The sequence below is a fragment of the Athene noctua genome, chromosome 2, assembly GCF_965140245.1.
Source record: "Athene noctua chromosome 2, bAthNoc1.hap1.1, whole genome shotgun sequence".
NCBI classification, from domain to species: Eukaryota; Metazoa; Chordata; class Aves; order Strigiformes; family Strigidae; genus Athene; species Athene noctua.
This window is the reverse complement of record NC_134038.1, coordinates 97,100,553-97,117,314: the sequence shown is the minus strand read 5'-3', so window position 1 is coordinate 97,117,314 and position 16,762 is coordinate 97,100,553. Positions and strand designations below refer to the sequence as shown.

Here is a 16,762-nt window from a genome sequence, read left to right as displayed (position 1 = left end):
GGCTCTGTTTACTATCAGGATCTTCGTCATCTTTTCCATTATTTAGCCACCAAGTGTCTGCTTCACAACAGTAACAACTTTATCTTCCAAGCCCTTACAAGCTGACGTGGTACTGGTACCTCTAGCTTACAGGAAGAAAACAGTGGCACAGAGACATTAAAAGATCTGCCCAAAGTGTTGGCTAATCTTGGATCTTCACCTTAAGTCACCCAGACCTTAATTTTTTTATTTTGTTTTTTTAAAGGTACTTGTCACTTTTGCAGTGTTTTACATCCACACTGTAGCCATAGCGGACTGACTGCAGTTGCCGTTCACACAAGAAACTCAGTGATAGAGGCGGGAATTAAACACAGTTGTCTCAAGGCAACACTGAACAGCATTATCCACCCTACTATCCTTTGTCCTCTTGCAATCCACTCTCAACAGGCTTTTGTGCATCACCTGTGGCCACTGACATAAGCCCCAACCATCCTGTGCAGTGAATAGGACTAGATCCCGTTGAAAAGACATTATCAAATTTAGGGACATGGAACAACAAGACAGGAACAGGACAAGTGATGGGAAAGGGTGGCAAATTACACATTTAAGTCCAGTCTTTCTTACACTGCAGAGTATTTTAGACAGTTTTTCACATGTAAATATATAAACTATTCACATATAATAAAATTTAAAGGCTGTAGCCAAGATGATCTCTGACGTACAAAATGTTGGACCGTACGCAAGGTAAGAAACAGCCTACAGATCTCACACTCTAAACAACAAAAACTAACAAAAAGGAGAAACTTTCCACATCCCTGAGGAGAAATACAAGGCACAGAGAGAGTACTTCCATGGTCTACAAGAGATCTAGTCTATTCATTGAATTACACGTGGATCTGCTGGTGTATCAACTGGGGTACTCCAGTTGATGATACACCAACAGAGCCATGCATTCTCTCTACCTTCACGAGGGAGGTTTTGGGTTCAAATCTGGTTTATAGAAGAAATTATACAAAACAATCTGATATACAGAAACAAGAGCTGCTGCCAAATAAAGGGATATTGCTGTAACAAAGTCACTGAGTCAAAACTCTGACCTCTTGTTCCACCCGTGTCTCACACATTATCCAGAAATTTAAGCAAGACACATATGCAGCATCTTTATAGATGTCCACAGGTACGCCACAGAGCACAGACCACTAGCACTCCTGATATACCAATACTGCATCAACAGCCTCTCAGAAATACCCTAAAGTGGAACGTTAATTTTGTCTCAGAAACCAAGACCCAGAAGTCAAATGTTGTGCTTGCACATTTCTTTTGGACCAAGCAAGCACAAGTTACAGAAGTAAGCCTTAAGAAATCTCAGCATTTTTTTGACGTCATTTGATGCAAATCATGAACTAAAGCACAGCACACCAATCGATCCTCAAGTTTTATAGACTACATGACCAACGCTAATAAGAAGTATCAACCTGCCAGCTTTCACTGCAGAAAGGCCTATTTCAATAGTGAAAGGCCATTACAATTTTAAAACAACTCAAAAAAGCCTCTGCTCCATCACACTTAAGACACAGCAGATGCCTAGCTCTTCTGGACATCCTAAGGCCCAGGACGTATCCAGCTCTCCAGCACACTTGAGCACGCTTTTCAGATTACTACAAACCTATTAAGCTACTGAGCAAAGCTATTCATATTGTACTTGCATTTCCTCACCAAAAGCAAAGTGTTAAACAATTTGGAGACAGCTGTTGCACTTTATGGACCTGTCCACCATTTGTTTCAAATAGAAATATTTGAGTGAGAAGGAAAACAGAAACAGCAACAACTTGTCTTCTTAAAAATAACAGAAAGCTTATCTAGAAAGAGATGAAGTTCAAAATATTTCTGTTACAGTTTTGTACTGGTGAATCAGAGCACTGTGCTAAGCACTGCACACATAATAAATAAGTTTTCATTTTAAACTCCACAACTGGGTACTTCTAAGTAAACAAAAACATGAGTTGTTTTTCCTTCTATATCCTCACAACCATCTGACAACAAACCAAGCCCACTCAGCCTTGCTTTTAAAAGCACGATTCTCTAACGTAACTGTACTTCTGGGAATACATTACAGCTTCTATGAAATGTTTTGTTACACCTGTGTATCAATTGGCCATGTAAATACAGCATGTGACCACATGCAAAGTAGTCTTTTCGTTAGTTTTAGTGAGCTAAAACTTTATTCGTTGTATGAAGTTAATTAAGAAAAGACAATCTCTGGATGTGTAAGACGGGTATTTTCCTCTTTTGCAATAAAAATTTTCTGGAGGGAGAGTGATGAGGCTTTTGATTAACAACAGAATACCCACCTTTAATATTTAAGATTCTAAGACAACATCAGGAACACCTGCTTATAAACTCAGTTCCAGTCACACAGCTGACAGGTAATCCATGCCAGGTTTTTCCTAGGCCTACCTTTGGCCTTTGCCACTACTGAGCATTTTCCACAACTTACACACATCCAATCCTTATCCTTTTCAGACCTGCAAAACTTAAATTCTCTTAAATTTTATCCACCCATCCCTGCTGCTGGGGATGACCACAACCGTTAAGTTAGTCAGGAGACTATGTCTGACACTGTGCACAACTCCTCTTACCAAAGCACTCTATTGGTGATGGTAACGTTTTTCACGTAAGGACGTATTTGCAGTGAGCAGCAGGGAAGGCTGATTGGACAAAACGAGCGCAGCACAACAGATGCCTTATTAGTACCCTTCAGATACAACATGCTCATTCAGCCACAGTCAGGCATTAAAACCATGTCACTAACATCTACTCAGGAAAACAAATGGCCAACTAATTTAGGGTGGGGTTTTTTATTTACAAAATAATGCTTCCCGTATCCTGTTCTCTTGATACAGTGTTGTTTTCCTGCTGTAAAATCAGGTTAGCATAGCACTATACTGACTCATCTATAAACAGAAAGTAAAAGCCAAGAAAGTGGAGAGGGGAAAGGACCTCAGCACAAAGAGAAACCCCACAAAAAATAAATTTGGTCTTCACTGATCCTGATACTTCAGGGCCACTGCTAATGTGCCAAGGGCTGACAGCTCTCACAAAAGCATACAAAATGAGTAAAATCAAGCCATGTCACAAAAACAACCACCTAAGGTTTCCTGCCAAAATCTTAAAGTTAGTTCTCAATATAAAACAACACTACCTCATTTTCCCCAGACAATAAGGTTGCTTATGGTAAACACAGGCAATATTAAAAAAACATATTCCTATGCTGCAGCAAACCTCAAATTAATGAATGGGAGTGTGTGTGTGTGTGGGGGGGGGGTTTATGGTGGTGTTTTTTGGGAGGGTGTGGATGGGAGGGATTGTGTAAGGGTTTTTCTAGCAGAAAATACTTTAGGTTCTTGGACTTGGTTGTTTATACTCCAGGCTGACTTAGACTGGAAGTGCAACCCAAGTAACTCATCTGATGGGATGACAGGATAGATGGTGTCAAGGGTTGTTCAACAATGATCTCTCAAACAAGTTAAACATTGATGTACTCTAGACAAGTGCAGTTAAAGCTGCCGGGAATTTGATTGCTATGGTACAACAGGAGGAGCTGGGACAAGGGAGGGAGAAGCCGGGTAAGGCCACGGAGCATTCTTCGTACATAGCATAATAAGGTGACAATCAGGTTTAGACAAGTTAAAAATACCTTTTAACCCAAAAATACAGGTTACTTTATCTTACATCTTTGTCTTCCAAAAGTTATAAAACATATGAGCTTGCAGTTTCACCTTCAAACACAGGCATTTATTCTCTTTGAAGGTTTAGTTATCATTGGTACTAATTACCATGGATTAAACCACAGTGTTAAAAATTACATTTTTTAAAGTTTTAATGGTTAAGAGCATCAACTGAAGATGGGTCTTAACTTTGCGTACATAAAAATAAACTGTCAGAAAACAGACCTGTGAAATCTTTCGGCCTCCTCAAGTTCCAGCAAAAAATTGAGGGTTTAAGGACATATTTTCTGCAATATTCTCAGAGACTGATAAAATGACTAAAGAAACTGAAATCCAGTTTTCCTCATTATCTAGACTAAAAATGGAAATAGGGCATAACTAATGAGAAGTAAACTGATTTTTCAAATCACTTCACCTCTAATAACCCATGGTAGTAGCAATATATGCTCACAACATGTTGAAGTTTGCAGCACCTGTGTAGTTTTAACAATCACTTAACCATTCCAACATCATTCCGAATTACGGGCTCACAGTATACCACTATTTCCCTTCTCAACATTTAAACCCATCTTAATTCATTCAAGAACTCCATTAGTTGTGGAAAAATAGGAACTGATGAAAACTGCTATTACAGTGGGTGATAAAAGCTAAATGACTGGGGAAATTATGCAAGAAAAAAAAAGGCAATTAATTTCTTACACAATTAAGAGTTTAATTAGATTATTTATTTTAAATGCATTTATTTAAGTGAATAGAAAGCTTTACAATAGACTTAACTCCTATTAAGTTTCAAGCCATACAAGAGCAGGTAACACCCATATTTGATCAGAAAACATAAGTCAGCTATGTTAATAACTTGGTAAGCAGCAATATTTAAAATTGGGCTCTAATTTATTGCTTCACGTTCAGTAAGAAGGGGAAACGGCATCACGTAAACGTGAAGTTCCTGATCTGTGATGGAATCCATCACACCAAACAATGCTACTCAGCACTTCCTGAATGAAGACACTGCAAAAATGTCTTCTCTGGCAGAGACTGTTAGCGGTAGCAGTGATAACAGTCCACAAACACAAGGTCTCAGATAGAGCTGTACGCACGAGCGCTTGCGAGCCTCTCAGCTGTAAGCTACTTGAAACGCGTGGGGATGTTTGTTGGGTTTTGGCATAAAAAGCTAAAACTGGAATCAAATGCTGTTCCTGCCCCTAAAACTTTATGTTGATGTTTGTGGTTTTATAATCACGTTTATTCTCTGAAGGGTTACCTCCGTGCTACAACTGTAAAATTCACATGAAAAAAAGCTGATGACAGCTACATGTGAGGGTGCAGGCGGAAGCACGTTCTCCCAAAAGCTGCACGTGAGGGTGGGGATAGAAGCGTGTTCTCCCTCGACACAGACGTCTCCTCATCAACCGACCTGTATTTTTCCCCTCATTTAATTCCTCCAGGGCCACTTTTACCAAGACAGCAACACATAACCATAGGATCAGATTCCTCATGTCCGTCTGCCAGTCCTGGGCTCAGTTCAGTGCACTGGGATTTTGTTCAAGGAAATGCCTGAATATGTAAGCTTGCCAGTTTGTGGAGCAGGTCGCTTGCCTGCTTGCTCCTTTCCATAACCAACAAGCTCCTATTTGGCTGTGTGAAGGCAGGACAGCAAGGAGACCAAGGTCAAACCTAGCAATGCCCGAGGTAGCGTGTGTGACAGATGATAAACAGCAAGGAGGCATGCATGGGAGGAGAGTCTGATGCCCTCGAAAGCAAGCCAAACTGATTACTATTAAGAAAAACAACTACCGGCTGTCAGATCTCATGCTGCTTCTATGTTACACGCATTTCCCACCTCTCTGTTTATTTCAACTGTAAATTCTCTGGTAAGGAAACTACATCTTCCTCTGCAGTTTCGAAGTTCATGCTGGTTATTGCTGTAAGCTGGAGGATATCAAGAATGCTGTCAAGCACACAGACTGCAGGAATAAGAACAGATTCCACTTATTTCTCTCAAAATTAGAGCTGTCTCACGGACGACTCCTAAAACTTGCTTGCAAAATATATATGAATCAAAACAGACTTCTTAAATACATATTCATTTAACCTCGTAATCGCAACTACAACCGAGTTTCCCGAGAGCTTTTCTTTCTCAGCTGAGAGCTACATACCTCTCAGATTTCTGGGATGTATCTGCTTTGTCCGAGGCATTTTCCTCTAATCTCATACACCACTTTCTCCTCTCAGAAATGGAAAGTACAGCAAGCAGAGAGATGGCAGCTCCATAAACTTGTCAAAGGGGTCAGTTAATCCGTATGCTAAAAAAAGAGAGAGAAAAGTTATGAGATGTATGCATTAGTAAGGAAAACAAAGACACCTATCTGCTCCCTTTCATCCTCCAAGGGCTATGGAAATTAGCGATGAGCAAGAAATGTTTCTGTACCTATCCTTTTACAGAGTGAAATGTTCCAATATCTGAATAAAACTACACGAGGGGGAAACTCCTTTTGGGATTACTCAGGAAACATGAGAAAACCAAGACACTTTTCCACATTTGTCAGCTGTTTTCTAGCCAGAAAACGTCTTCCAACAACTTGTGTCCCATGCAAATAAAACCAGAAGACTAAACAAAATTCGACATCAGGCTTTAAGATACAGATCTTCATCTCAGAGTGGGGGGAAGAGCAGAGCGGAGGGCAAACACACACTGAATCAGCAATAATCCACCCTATCTGTAACATCAGCTACCTCTGGGTTCCTTCCAGGGAGCATGCAAGTGCGGAAGAACTCCCCATGGGATACTTTTGCCGAAATATCAGCATACAGCGGAGAATCACACCAGCTCTTCACCCACCTGCAAAGTGTTGCACTGCAAGGTTTTGCCCTGGCATGGTTCTACGCGGCTGCAGCAGCCCTTGCATTTACAGGAGGCTGCAGCCAGCGAAGTCCGGGTACAGATAAACCCCACAGCCCAAGGAATTCTCTTAATAGCCCAACACACAGATTTGCTGCTAAACTGGCACAAACCTAATTTTTGCATCCCCAAACCTGTATCTTTTTCAAGATTAACGAAACTTTCTCACTTTTCAGACGTTTTTATGATTTGCTTCCAGTTTAAGAAGCATCATTTTGTTTAGTTTCTGAAATCCTACAGGATGTGAAATCCCCCACAGAACTAGGGCAAACTACTTACGCATAAGACGTTAAAAAAGAAAATGACCGGCGTAATTCCACTCTTACGGCTAAACAAAATAAACCACTTTTCACTTTTTTTAATGGTATACTACCTCATGTTAACAGATTTATTTTTTTTCAGTAAACCCTAGGAAGACATTTTAAAAATTCATATAAAATTCAGAATGGCCCCTAATACGAACAAGTTGATTAAGGATGGCTACTTGAAGGAAGAAGTATGTAGAATTTTTAGCATTTGTTGTAAGTATTAATTTAGGGGGGTTGTTTTTAAGACAACCGTGATTTTGTAAAAATGGAATTCAAGCCCACTTAAAATAGACTACTTGCAAGCACCCCTTCAGTCTACAGACTGTTGAGGAATATAATCATCAATTTTTAATGTTTCTTTTGTCTGTTGCTGCATAAACGGACTCAAACAGGAGAAGAAACTGACTGCAACTGACACAAAGGAGGGCTGGAAAATGTTATTCTGACTGATGGTTCTTCACTAGGGTATAACTGCACATTAAAGGAAAAACAAGGAAAAATCCAAAACGGAGCACACAGCCTGTCAAAGTCGTTCGCTCATACCACTCTATCTGCAAGGACAACAAAAAGATTTAGGAATTAAATAAAACCTTACGCTAACAGGTCCATTTTCCTGGTCTTGGCCACAAACTGTAAATGCAGAGAAGTGGCTGTATCGCTTGAAGCAACAAGCCCTCCCTGAACACCGGTCCCCCTTTACTCTGGGTGCTGCCGGGCTGAGGTTTTTAAAGATTATAATAAACACCGTCGCTTCTTTACGCAAGTTATTTGGGGCAGGAGTTTGAAATCCCCCGGGTATCAGTAAATCATAAGCACCTCCCGATGCTGCCCTGCAGCACAAATGACATCTTATTTACGCTTTAAAACCACAAATTTCCCCCGCTCGCCAGCAGGACTCTTTCTTTCGGGGAAAGAGATGGCCGTGTGAAAGCCACGGCAGAATCATCGTGCAGGACCCACGCGAAAAGTCATTCCCTCCTTAATTTGAACAAAAAGGCAGAGGGAGAAACGGGCCTTTGCAAACGCAGCGGTCACATCCTTCACCCACCCCCCCCCACGCCCCCCCCTCCTCCGCCAAAAAAATGCAGATGAGGGAGCGGGGCTGGGAGGCGGCAGCCCCGAGGCCCGGGGAGCCGTCGGTATGTGCGAGCAGGGTTGCAAAGGGAAGGGGAAGGGAGAGGAAAAAAAAACATGAATGAATAAAGAGGGAGGAGCCTGGGAAAACCCCTCTGCAACGCCGCACCGAACAAAGCGCTGCACACATGCCGGGGGGGGGGGGGGTAGGGGGGGCGGGGGGGGGCGGCCGCAGCCCGGCACCCAGCGGGGACGGCGGCGGGGCCCGGGGGCGGGAGGAGTCGGGCCGGGGCTCCGCGGCCCCCACTCCCCCCCGCGCCAACCCCGGCTGCGAAGCGGGGGGAGCACACGGACAAACCGCCCGAGCGCTGCCCGCCTGGGGCGGGGGGAAGGGGGGGCCAGCCGGCAACCCCCGGGGGGAGCGCGGCCGGGGCGCGGAGTCCTCGCGCGTCCCGGAGGGGCCGCGGCGGCCCGGCCAGGCGAGGGGGGGGGGGGGGGGAGCGGGGCCTGCGGTCCTCCCCGTCCCCGCCCGCCCCCCCGCCGCCGGCGGAGGACACATTGTGTTGTGGCTGCCGCAGCTCCGCGCAGAGGGGGGCGCCGGCCGCGGCGGGGGGCGGCAGGGAGCGCCCGTCCCGCCCCGCGCCCCCCCCTCCCCTCGGCGCCTCCCCAGCCGCCCTCCCGCTCCCCCCCCCCCCGCCCCATCCCCGGCGGGGCCCGCTGCAAACCTGGCGGAGGGGCCGGCGCGGCGGCGGCGGCTGATGGCGGCGGCGGGGAGCGCGGCGACCCCTGCGCGGCGGCGGCAGCGGCGGCAGGAGGGGAGGGGGGGGTGAGAGGGGGAGAGGGGGGGGGGCCGGGAGCCTCCTTCACTTGACAACCTCAAACACAAACATGACCCAGCGCCGCCGCCGCGCCCGCCCGCGCACACACACACGCAAACACTCACACACACACACACGCACAGCCCGGCACCGACACCCACCCCTCCTCCATGCACCGTCCCCCCGGGCCGGCCAAGGCGCCGCCCCCCGGCACGGCCCCCCCCCCGCAGCCCCCCGCCGCCGTGCCGGCCGGCCCCCGGCCGCGCCCGCCCCCCGCGGCAGACCCCTCCTCCGGGCGCCCTCCCCCATGTCCCACACGGGAGCGGAGCGACCCCGGAACCCCCCCCCCCCCTCCCTCCCCTCTCCGGGGACACACAAAGCGGGGGGACGGCGGGGGGGGGATGGAGCCTCCGCTGACAGGCGGGAGGGGCGGGGCGGGCCGGCGGGGGAGGGCCGGCGGGCACGGGCGGGCTCGGCGCATCCGCCGGGCTCCCCTCGGGGAGAGACGCGCCGCCCCGCCCCGCCCCCCCGGCGCCCCGGTCACAGGCGGGGGGAGGGGCGCGCGGCGGGGGGGCGGGGCGGGGGGGCGGGGGGTGTTTCACCTTCCCTCACTTTCTATTGCAGGAAGCGGGGCCGTGGCAGTGACGTCACCGGGTCTCCCGGCCCCGCCCCCGGCCCGGCCGGGGCGGGCGGGGGGAGGCGGGGGTGGGGGAGGGGTCGGGGGAGGGGTCACCGAGGGGGTTTCCTCGCGGCCCGGTGGGGGAGGGACGGCGGCGCAGCGCGAGGCACCGCAGACGCGCCGCGGGCCGGTGTGTCCCCGCCGGCACACCCTCTTCACACACACACACACACACACCCCCCCGGGCAGGGCGGGGGGGTGCCCCCCGCCGCCGCGACCCCGGGAGAACGGATGTGTGTGTGTGTCTGTGTCCCCTGAGGGGGTCCTGCGCGGCGGCCGCGCCCGGGCCGGGCACGAACCGGCGCCTCCTCCCAGGGCAAAAGTTACCGCCGCCCGTCCCGTCCTGTCCTGTCCCGTCGCCGCGCCGGTGGCGCGTCGCGCTCCCCCCTGCCGCGGCCCGGCCCCCGGGGCACCGGCGCGGCCGCGCACGCACACACACACACACACACAGACGCAGGGAGCCGGGGCTGACGCGGAGATCCCGGAGGTTCCCCCCTCCTCCCTCCCCCGCCCGGGCTTCCCCGCGCCCCCGCCGCCCGCCCGGCCCGGCCCGGCCCGGCCCGGCGCGCCCCAGCGCCTCTGGGGGAACTCACCGCCGCGCCGCGCATCCCGCCGCCGCGATAACTTTTCATGCCGGGCGGCAGCCGGCGGCAGCGAGCCCCTCCGCCGCTGGAAGTGGGCGGGGGAGGAAATACGAGGAGGAGGCGCGTCGTGCTCTCCGCCGCGGCGCCCCTTTTTTGGCCCGGGCCGCGGGTTCTGCCGGTGGGGGCTGTGCCGCCGCGATCGGTTTCCTGCATCAGCTGTGCGTGTGTGTGTGTGTGTGCGCGCTCCGTGCGGGGTCACCCTGCCCGACCGAGGGCTGCCCCCGCTCCCCTCCCCGCGCCGCCGCCAGGAACCGCCGTGCCTCCCCTCAGAAGGCGAGGCGGAGTGGAGGGGGCCTGGGCTGGGCTTTTGGCGCTGAGGAGGGGGGCTCCTCCGGTTTCAGTCTTTTAATCCGAACTCCCTGACAAAGAGGTGCTGGCTGCTTTTCATTACCGCTTGGGTTTTCCATCAGGTTTTACGTTTGGAGCCGGCACGTGATGTCTTTAGCAAATAAACCCAATTAAATATTTCTTGCATCACCTCACTGTTCTTCCTTCCTCCTCCTCTGCCTTCACTCCCCTGGCAGCCCCGGGGCTCAGCTGGAAGCTCTCTGGCCACGCTACATCCTTCCCTTGTAAATTTAGCATCCAGACCAGACCCTGACCAGGGCCTGCCCTAAGAGAACATGACCACCATTTCCAGAGTCTTCCTTTTTTTTTTTTTTTTTTCCCCCCACACAGGGCCGCCTTTCAAACCACGTTTAATCACACAGGGTTTTCATGAGACAGATGAGTACTCTCGTCCCCATTTCACAGGGGAGAAGCCAAGATGCAGAGTAGCTCGGTGCAAAGCTGCGTACTGACGTGAGACGGCTTCTGTCTGAGCTTTTGGCCACAGGTGCTGTCTCTGGGCTATTTTTCCTCTCGAGTTCACTTAAATTACACCTTGAAAACATTTATGGTAGACAATGGCAGCAGGTTCACTGCCGTGGGTAACCTGTCCTGCTTCCTGCCTGGAAGCAACAGAAGCATTCACTACACCAAAGGCAAAAATAGGTGTATGACCTGCCTTTCCATTGCCTGGTTAGTCTGCAACCTGGCAGTCAGGGTGAGAGATGGTATTCATCACAGAATTAGCAATTTATGGAAAAAACAGACCCTCAAGGAGTATCTTCAAGAGAAACGTCTTATTCTAACACTCCAGTTAGACAAGAAAGGGATGATTCGTTTGTTAGAGACTGTACTTGTCTTCCTCCTCTGGCTTTCAGACTTAGGGCTCTGACTTGCTAAAGAGCAGAATTGCCATCAGCCTGAACACACTAGCCTGATCCTGCAGGTGCCATAAGCTCAAGATTAGCGTACCAAGTCTGACCAGTCACAAACCTGAGATCAAGTGACCTCTGAAACTAGGTCTGGACCTCTACTTGTTCTGTTCAGTTATCCTCCTCAAAAGTCTGTCCTGCTGGCCTTTGTGATACATGGCATCCAGCTCCTCCTTCTGCCACTCACTGTCTGAAAGCTCCAGGTCATTGTCACCAGAGTCATCAGGAAGGAAGCATCAGATGCTGGCCCTTCCTCACAAGACGCCTGAGAAAAAAGGACCCACCACAGCTGCTGCTGGTGCCAAAGGAAGTCCTAGGTCACCAGTCGCTTTGCAAGGACCCGAATAAGTTCAAGACAGATGCTCCAATGTGCAAGTCCAAGTGAAAGACAACCGCAAATCCCCCGGAGCCAGCAGAAAACTGTTCTTCTGCTAAAAGAAGTCACACTGTGTCCCACCCAGCAGCCTGAAAATCCAGCCCTCTCACCACACGGATGTGCACAGGAGTATAATCGGTGCCCTTCCTCTGCAAACAAGCGCAAGTGTCTTTACAAGAATGACTCAATGAGGTGTCAAAGAGGAGGCAGGTCCCCAGGGAGGCATGGGGCATGTCAGATGGTGCCAGCTGATCCACCCTTGAACATAAAACCAGTCATCTCAAAGTCAATTTGGGTCAGAGGAGAAAACACAGAACTGAAAGTCTGGCCCTGTGAGGTTATTCCCACGGCCATCTGAAAAAGTGTCCGAAGCAGCAGCTGTATGCTGGCAACGCTCCTCAGCCTGCTCACCTCCAGTGAGCTGGGCTAGGGGCGGAGACCCCTCCAGCCCAGCTCCGTGTCTGCTCCAACAGGTTCCCGCCCTGGGCAGGTAGAAAATACGGTTCTGAGGGCTCTGAAAATGCAGCATACCAGGCTGTTTATCCTAGGCAGACCACTTCATCTTTTTCTGTCTGTTTTTCCATCAGTGAAAAGGAAGTGCATACCCACTCAGTGAAGTACTTTTCCCAAAGTACTGTGGATGATTGCTAGTAGGAGGCACATAGTAAGCTTCTCAAAATGAGGGAAATTCTTTAAAAGTTTTCAGCGAGATCTAAAATGCCACATCAATATGCACGTTGGGGGAAAAAAAAAATCCTTCATGGCAGAATTTACTTTTATATTTTCATCTAAAAGGAGCCCTATAGGATACAGATTCCCTTTAAATGACTGTGTGTGTATCTGAATGGGAAAAATTGTTAAGGCTTTTTTTCTTTCTAAAACTCCACTGCATTTTCAGGAGGACACCTATTTTTAAACATCCTCTAGATTTACACTCAAAACCCCTACGCTCAGAAACTGGTATTCTGTACTGGCTCACAGGTATTTTATGTATAAATATATACACATACACACATTAGGCTCTCAAGAAACCATGATACATTAGGTTCTTTTAAATAATTCATTGTTAAGCACCCCATGAAAAATCTGTAGTTGAACAGCATGTGATTTTGCTAGAATTCTTGGTATATATTGAATGCGAAGCACTGTGGTAAATTTAACTACACCGAGCATAAAATGTGAACATTTCATATTGTACATTACATCCTGACACGCAACTGAGCATCTTTGTTATTAAGGCTTCAGGGAATTTTTGAGGGAACTTCTGAAGTTCTGAAAAGAAAAAAACAAGACTGAGCAGTATTTCTCTACAGAAGTTGAGATTTTCTTAGGGAAGGGAAATTCCGTAAGTAGTCTGTATTGAATTAACATACAGGTTTTGCTAAAAGAACTGCTGTCTATTAGCTTGTGCTCCGAGGCTCCTCATTGTGTGCTATTCAGATGAAAGTCAGAGTATCTTGGCTTACCTGGCACTCAGAGTGTTTCCAGGGCTTGCTTCTCCTGCAGTGGGGCCAGAGAGATAGGGCAGCAACCGCTGCTGCAAAGGGAGGTCATTTTTCCCCTTTTTGCCAGCAGTAACTGTCACCCCAGATACTTGCCGCTCTCCCTTGTCAACGACAGCCAGACGCTTTCCTGGAGGCAGGCAAAGACGGCACCAGGGACCTGGCCATGGCTCACTCCCCGCAGCCTGCTGCTCCGAGCAAGGAGCTGGTCCTGGTTGGGACATTTTGCATGGCGACATCCCACATCTCCTTCCCTCGCAGGATATCTTAAAGGGGGGTCGCTTTTATGTTCTCTCGTAAGTTGAATCAGTTCCTTCTGATTTGGAGAAACTGGCATTATATAATGGAAACATGTTCCATCGAAGAATTTTGGCCCAACCTTACTTTTTACTTGCATATATACACTGCAGCTCTGTGTGGTGGTCACTGGTGTGGACTCCTGCATGGGGTGAAAATATGTCCAGCTTTAGGTTCACCAAGTGATATAGGGCACAGTTCACCGACAGAGCTTCACCTTTTTTCCAGGTGTTATAAACCAGACATTTCTATGAACTTCATGACCACTGCTATCTAGCTGTTTACACGATGTTCATCTTGATATTAGAGCACCTCAGACAAAACCTGTGTTTAAGACGCTATGGTAAAAACTGTTTTGGTGACTATTTGTCCTTCTCCCTCCTTGGAAGAGCCCCAGCTGTTGTGGTGCTCCCTCAGGGGTAATCATAGGAGAGCTTTCCCAGCAATGACTCCACCAGGCAGGGGAAGCAACCCTCACGTTTGGTAAACCACCGCCACAGCCTGACATCAGACTTCTTTCCCCCCAGCACACTAGGCATCATGTGTCTGGCCACAGGACAAGAGATAGGACGAGAGACTGGCCACAGAGCCAAGCACCCACTGAGGAGAACGCCTTCTAGCAGAGTCCTCTTGAGGTCTCCTCCTGCACAGCAAGCTCTGGCGAGACTAGTGCCGTGCCCACACCACGTGCAGCATCCTCCTTGCAGAGACACATGATGAGGCCAAGAGCAAGAGACTCATCCACAGCACTTTGCAGTCTGGCTGCACTCCCTGCCCAGCCAAAACTTCCATGATGGCATGCCAAAGTCTAAGAAGGAAAAAAAAAAAAAAAAAATTAAAACCAGACTGGTTAAACCAGTACTGCCTTTTTCTCCAAAAAGCAGTCCCCGTGGCTGGCATAGGCCATGCCCGTGCTGCTGCCAACCTGCACTGAGCAGGATGAGGAACTGGCTGGATCACCACCATATGATGAATGCCTTGTGCTCAGCACACCACACATCTAGCGGGGCTTTGTGAGATGGGACACTAAGCCCTTCGGGGAGGGAGATAATTGACACATAGAATTATGAGATCTGGGATGGAGAATTTGGGAGAAGGCAAAGGCTCGACAGCAGTGCAGGATATGATATTGTTGGGGTTATATTAAAAGGCTGAGCCAGCTCAGACTCCCTCCTCCCTGAGATGGAGCTCACCCAAGGCCCTGAGCATAATCTTGTGTCCAAACACGAGGCAAGTTTGAGCTTGGGCCGGTGCTCTGAAGTTAGCGTAGATGTAGCCATGAAAAGAAAGTCCCAGAGCTTTTCACTTTCCACTGAAAACTGCTTCAATCTTTTCAGAAAGAACTGTTTCTCTGTAGGTCAGCAGGCTCTGTACTTTCACAGCCCTTTTACTCCCTTGCACTCATGTATTTTTACTCTTAACAGATCTAGACCGGTTTCTTGCCATCTCTGAACTTTTTCATAAAGTTGCTCATATTTTCCACTGCATCTTCCCTTCACCTCAGCTCGCCAGTTCACTCTGATGTTTCTTTCTCAGTAGCTCTAGGTTCTGAACTGTTCATTTAAATACGGTGTGGTTTGCCAGCATCTTTTGCTAAGCCTTTTATTTTATCTGTTAAAGAAACAGAAGACACATATGCACTTAACGCAAGTGCACCTTGCCAAGATTTCATACCATTTCAGTGGTATGCTTTTTCTTTAGATTTGACCATAAACTTTTGACCATATCTGAATTACTAAAAAGCATTTCATCCTGTGCCTTCTTCCCCAAGTATTTTTGCCATTCAATGGCACTCTAGTATTATGTTTGCCACAGATATGTATGGGAGAGGTCTCTTAAATTTTGTGTTCTGAGCACATTAAGTTAGCTTGGCAATTCAAAGGTTGCAGGGTTAAAAAGAAATAAGCAGAACCTCATTTTTTTCCTCTGAAAATGTTTTCCCTTACCTCCTTCCAGTACAGATGTGAATAAAAGAAATACAAAGAGGAGTTAAAAAAAAAATCTTCATTCTATTGAAAAATCTCAAACAAGTTCAAATTTCTTTGATTACTGGGATGTTTACTTTGTCAGGCATATTGCAGATCATTAGGCACAGATCAACAACAAAACTTGACGTTTCTTTAGCCTTGTTCCCCTGACTATGAAGTGACATTCAAAGAATATATGGAGGATTTGCAGTGGTGCATCACAAGTCAGACGTAGAGCACCTTTTGTAAGCTGAGCTATTTTTATCATTTAAAGATGTTTAGTCCCCCTTAAATCCAAACGGCTACAACAATAACTAAATATATGGGTTTGCTTTGAATGATCTTGGTGCCTTTCTGCTATATATATACATAAAATAATCCTGCTATATAATATCTCTGTTTGTGAGGTCTCCTGAAAAGTTTATTTCCTCTAGCTGTGGCCAGTGATTTTATTAAATGTTTTTAAACTAAGGCTAACAAGTGTCAGGCTCCAACACTGAGGAGCGTAGAAAATTTTCAAAACATGCTTTAGCAAACCAATGCAAGCTAAAAACACGGCACTTGCAGTCTTGCAGCTGTCCCAAAATTCCACAAGGCCAACACTGTAAAAGCCATGGATCTCATTTTCCAAAATCCTATCACAGCAGCATGACTGCATCCTATACCCATTTTCACACATCAATAAACAATTACCCATGCAGTGTACAAGACAGAGGAAAACTAGGTGTAGGAGAGCAACAGCAATTTAAATAAGAGACCTGGTTTAAGTCTGGCTTCTCACTGCAGTAAGGAGAGAAATGGTTTGGGTTTGATTTTTTACAGATTGACCGAAGGCTGCTAGGCAGCCCAGAGAACCAACATCCAGTCCCATTTCTCACCTGGCTGAGCTGTTGCTCCAGGCTGGCTTGGCAACCTCTGCTTGGGCTTCTTCAGGTCCATTTGCACATTGCACCCCTTCCAGGAAGTTGTGCCATGGGCTCATTGCATTCCAGTTGAAGACCCTTTTCACCAAGAAGGGATAGGAGATTTCACAACTGACTATATCTTTTACTGAAGTACTGTAACGTCTTGAAAGGCAACGTCAAACATGCTGTAGGGTACAACAGCATCCCTCAAAGCTGTTTGTTGGCTTAAGAAATACTACAACAAAAACCCCCACCCTATTTCCTTCAGAGGTGAATCCTCCCTCAGCCCTGTCTTCACAGCAAGCGTTAAGGCCTTTTCTACGTTAC

The 16,762-nt window shown here is 48.0% G+C and overlaps 1 protein-coding gene across 1 annotated transcript in view; it reads right to left on the bottom strand.

The window, feature by feature from the left end:
* The window catches only part of HIVEP1 (HIVEP zinc finger 1), a 127,824-nt gene extending 118,911 nt beyond the window's left edge, over positions 1-8,913 (bottom strand). Inside the window, exons 1-2 of the mRNA XM_074899678.1 lie at positions 8,714-8,913; positions 5,864-6,010 (exon numbers count right to left, since the gene is read on the bottom strand). Of these exons, the coding sequence (XP_074755779.1) occupies positions 5,864-5,903 (40 nt within the window). The 5' untranslated portion in view covers positions 5,904-6,010; positions 8,714-8,913. The remainder of the gene's footprint in view (positions 1-5,863; positions 6,011-8,713) is intronic.
* Between the last annotated feature and the right edge of the window lie 7,849 nt (positions 8,914-16,762).